Source organism: Pinus tabuliformis, chromosome J (genome assembly GCF_031772625.1).
Source record: "Pinus tabuliformis cultivar Carrire ecotype Pingquan chromosome J, CPIR1, whole genome shotgun sequence".
Taxonomy (NCBI): Eukaryota; Viridiplantae; Streptophyta; class Pinopsida; order Pinales; family Pinaceae; genus Pinus; species Pinus tabuliformis.
Window position 1 is genome coordinate 858,285,798 of NC_142295.1, and position 5,224 is coordinate 858,291,021.

Here is a 5,224-nt window from a genome sequence, read left to right on the forward strand (position 1 = left end):
TCAAGTTCTTGGCAGCTCAAGAGTTTGAAGCTGTTTCTACAAACAAAATGCCAGATTTATGGAACAGAGCTCTAAATGATATTGAGAATTACAGGTTTATAATTTATCTATAGCGACATCTAAATATGCAGAGTATAGGTTATGGTTTGCATTTTGGAAGATGCGATTTATATATTATATTGAGGAATTCTTATTACAAATATATAAGATGAAATGGGAGCTTTTATATTCTGAGAAAGTTGAAGGCTGACATAATGATTTTGTTTTGTAGTTACTTATGACGTGAATCTAGCAACATCACTTGTTTGATTACTGATGAAATTTATTTCATGACTTTTTTTACTAATGCAGTATGTACAGGACCTGTGACATCATAAAGATGATATTTCCCATTTTCTGAACAGATTATATGAACATATTTGAAAGGAACAGAATTTCCTGATTTTGAGATTAACCTGGACATTGACCTTCTGAGGATATATTTGGGGATTTTCTGTTTCAGGTCTCCGCAACTTGGTTTTGGTTTCCTCTCAGTGCATAGGTCCACATAAGTTTTGGGCCCAACTATAGCCCTTACAATCTAGAATGTGTTTTCTGTTAGGCCCTTACAATGAACCCTTTATGGAAAGTAGTGAAGTAAAGATGTTGTCAACGCCCATACTGTTAAAGAATTTGAGATTGCAATAAAGAATATAATTTGATAGTTTTGACAACCCTTATGAAGCATCATTGCTTATTTGTGAATCTGGCTTTGAAAAACTTTCCATAAGTTCTAGCTCGACTATTTACCAAAAAACTTGTAGTCCAGTCTATTTATGAGTTCTTTGTGTCCTGTAGTTTCTGAAGTTATGACACCATAAACCACCCCTTGATTGAGGTTTGTAGCCCTTAGTTCCCGAGCCTTTAAAGTAAAAATTTTGTTGTGAAAATCGTGCACTTTTCTGAGATGATAAAAGGAACTTGCTTTCTTCAGATATAGCAGTGTATTTGTCCTACCATTATGAGTAATAGTAATGTACCCTTCCTCAATTTCAATGTTAGGAGTTCCATATTCTCCCATGCTACCCAGTTTAAGTTTTAACCATATGGAATTCTGGGCTGAATTCCTTGATAGAAAAAAATCACATTCTTGGTTCCAATCACATTGTTATTTTGAGTATACACTGCTCTTCCCCTGTCTATCATGGAATATGGAGCAGAACTGTGTTCTCCAAACTGTATGACTGCCTCGAGTTCAAAGGACTTGAAAGCCTCTGCAAGGAAATCAAAATTAGAAACATATACTGCAACGAGGTCAAGTTGTTTGCTAGAGAATTTCTTCCATCTCTTTATTCTCTTCTGAATTGAGACCATGGTTGTTAGAGACCGATCCCAAGCTTCTAGGAAAACAACCTGCGGATAAGGCTATCAACAAGGACAACTTGGTATCCTTTATTTGAGAGATGCAAAGCTCTCGCCCGTCCACAGTAACCATCCCATCCTTCAACCATTAATTTCTTACCATTTACCTCCCTCTTCCATGGCAGGGGATGTTGTTTTCACTTCTTTCTCCTTCATAGCAATAGCCCTTGGGGAAAATTTTGCAATATTTCTTCTACTACACTGTCTTTTAAACAAAGATAAAGATAACAATTTACTGCATCCAAACAAGGCCTCTTGCTTCCAAAATGAAATAGAACTCTGCCCTCTTCTAAAGGAAATTGCATTAGCAGGCATCTAGATAGTTAAGAGGCTTAATGCAAGCCATTGAATCCAAACAAGAAGCAGTCGACAACATCTATGACATGGGTCCACTGTTTGTCAAGAAGTGCCATTAAAAGCCACAATTCCATAATTTTTCATGAAATGTCTCTATGCAATATTTTATTGCTCTCCTTGACAAAGAAACTCTTGCATTATTATATTAGAGAGCATGTTTCGTCTACCATAGAAAATATGAATTACAAAACAATTATGAGTACTATAGAAAAAACTAGAGCTCATATTTACTGCAAATGTATAATGAAGTAAAAGTGGTGGACACCATAACAGACCTATAAAATTGAGCTCTGAACTTCTTTAATTGCTTTACTCTTCTAACATGGATCAACAAAATCCTTGTAAACAATTCTTTCTTTCTGAGCCCAACTTTCAGTGAAATAACTAAAACATCTAGCACTCAAATTTCATACCAAGTTTTCCAAAGAATCATGTTCTCCTATCTTTGATGAGTAGGCAGAAAATGATGGCATAAATGATCTTCGGATACAAGAAATTTGGCCTCATTTTTCTTATAGAGTGAAAAAAAAAAAAAAAACCCTCTTGGTTACTGTTTCCAAACTTTCCAATAGAACCCACTGAAGAACCCCTGGTATACTTTGAGAACAACATACAATAGAATATCTAAAGGTACATTAGTTGGCATATTGGCCAATTTGGATAATTATGGATAGGAACATTAATATTATTTGAGGAGATTCAAACCTGCCATATATGTAGAAGGCACTGGTTGGAATTATAGTATTCAAAGGATGGGGTTGAGGAGATTAGTTCACTATATCATGTTATCAAAGTAGGATCAGACTTTCTAGGTTCAATTCAGTGGACCACTCGAATGCTTGCACACTGGTTGGTTTAATACTCAATTGTAAACTGTCAATTACAGAACCATCACAGTTAAGGTCCTTTCAGGAATATCAAAATTTTGGGTTTATTTCATTGCAATTTGAATCATGTGTGTTTTTAAGTTCCTCAAGTATGATTCTAACCAATAAAAAATTTTCATTGAAGGATTTCACAATCTCAATGGATACTTATAGTTAACAATGACAACATCTACACAATGTTCCCTACGTTATGCTGATTTTGAACTAAGAGATTACTGGAACGCTTACATACGTATCATGCATATCACCACTTTTAACTTTCTCATCCTTTCTCCCCAAACCACAATGAAACAATAACAACAACCTCCATGAAAAATGCAACGATCGTTCATTGAAGGAGGATATGGATATTTTGTATGACAAGAGCTATCGAGGTTTACTAATTGACCCTAATGCTGCTCTATTGCAAGCCTATGCTGATATCCGTGCGCCCTAAGAGAGCTAAAAACATCATACCCAAATAGTTATAAGTGGCCTTTAACAAATCCATTTTGAGATAACAACATCGTAAGCATGTATGCCAAGTATGGCAGTCCAGGAGATGACCGACTATTTTATGATAAAATTCTAGGAAAAATATTAACCCATGGAATGTAATTATGAGAGTTTGCCACAAACCGGCTGAGCGGGCAAACACCTACACTGTAGTACCAAATGTAAAATGAAGGCATATTTCCAATTGACTTTACGTTCCCATTAGTACTAGGATTGTAGTGACATATCAACTTTGCAATAGGGCAAGAAGTTCATTATCACATAGGCATAAATGGGTTCAATTCCAACATTTTGTGGTGGATGAAATCACTTCTATCCTAAATTTGGACCTGTCGAGGTTCATGCCAAATGTTGAGAAAACATCTAAATTGAGTGTGGTTTAATGCTCTACAATGCTTCTCGGTTATGCACTGAGAAATCATAGATCATATAAGGAGGTATTCGCATTCATTCATCAGCTGTAGCTAGTGGGTGTGATTCTGGACTCAGTTACAGTGGTAGGTGTGCTCTAAGCTTGTGATCATTTAGAAACTCTAGAAGAAGGTAAATTGATTCATAGTTATGTAACTAGGAATGGATTTCAGTCAGATGCTTTTGTAAAGGTTGCCCTTATGAATATGTAGTGTGGTGTTTCGGAATGCCATGATCTTTGTGTATGTTGTTGAGGTAATTCTGGATCTTGAAAAATAGAGCGGACTGCGCAGAAGTACTGGGAGGTTTCCAGGAAGAGTTGCAGCCTCAACAGGAAGAAAAATATTTCTTATATTTTCTGTGAAATAGAAATATTGTAGCAATGGAAGCTGAAATATGGCAAAGGATCCCAAAAGAGTTGTTGCATATGATTTTAGCGAGGCTGCCCATTAGGGTTCTTGGAAAAATGAGGACTGTGTGCAAACAGTGGAAATATCTACTGTCTTCCCGTGATGCCTTCGAAGGACTTGTTCCAATTTGGTCACTGTACTCCACCCCTGGGTTTTTATTCAGATCCATTGGAATCCAAAAGATGACGTGGATTCTTGGGTTATAGCAGAACACAGTTCAGACATGTACAAAGTTCCTTTGCTCAATCACGTCATTGTGAATACTTGCAAGGGCATCTTCTGTTGTCATAGAAAAGGGGATATGTTGGATCTTTCCATAGGCATTCCCAGTACCAGGAATTGGGTACAGCTGCCTCGTCCTCCAATACCTGCTTTCGTTTTCAATGGATTGGCTTTCGATTGTTCCACAAGGCGTTGCACTCTCCTGCTGGGCAGATATTCTAGTAGCAGGAGAAGAATTGTGATGTGTATTTATGATTCAGAATCCAACGCCTGGACTCAAGTTTCCATGATGGTCCTGGACCATATTCGGCCTACTGGAAAGGGTATCTTCTGTAATGGCAAGTTTTACTGGGTGTCTCTGCCTCCCAATCCCCCGAATCCCATCCCTAATCTCATGGTAGCCTTCAATATTGCCGACGGGCTGTGGACAAAAATCCCGTTGCCACAGAGATGCAAAAGGATTAGTCCTGAAAATTTAGGGGATTACAATGGGCAAGTGGTGCTAGTGGAGCACAAGGGCCATGACTTTGTTCACATATGGAAGTTGAATGAAGCAGAAGTATGGTGTGATGTAAAAAAAGAACCGTTTGGCAAAATGCAGCATTCCATTATTGGATTCAGTAGCAGTTAATAGCAGTGGGTTGGTAATGGTAATGGATCGGAAAATGAATATATAGATATATAACTGGAATGGGAAATTGATAGTCTGGTGATTGATATTCCCTGGGCCTCGCATGTCTCAACGACCAATTCGAGTATCGATATCAGCCTTCGAATCTAACGACTTATGGTGGCCTCAACCATGATTTATGTAATGATCCATTATTTAGGAAATTTTAGATGGTTGTGTTTTATTTTTCCTAGTTCTTTTTCTAAATTTCGATGATAATTGAAGTGTTGGGTTTATGAATATATTCTTTCTTTTTATCATATATTACCAGCGTAACATTTTTCATTTACTCAAACTATGGATCCTGAAACTTTATTGACAATTAAATTAGAATTGTGGAAGTTAGTTTCTAAATTTGCAGAGATGTTTTA

The 5,224-nt window shown here is 36.9% G+C and overlaps 1 protein-coding gene across 1 annotated transcript; it reads left to right on the forward strand.

Annotated features, from left to right (window-relative positions):
- Nucleotides 1-4,184: 4,184 nt before the first annotated feature.
- Nucleotides 4,185-4,814, forward strand: LOC149229392 (uncharacterized). Its single transcript, XM_089381030.1, has one exon. The coding sequence runs from the start codon at nucleotides 4,185-4,187 to the stop codon at nucleotides 4,812-4,814; it is 630 nt and encodes a 209-aa protein (XP_089237156.1).
- Nucleotides 4,815-5,224: the final 410 nt, after the last annotated feature.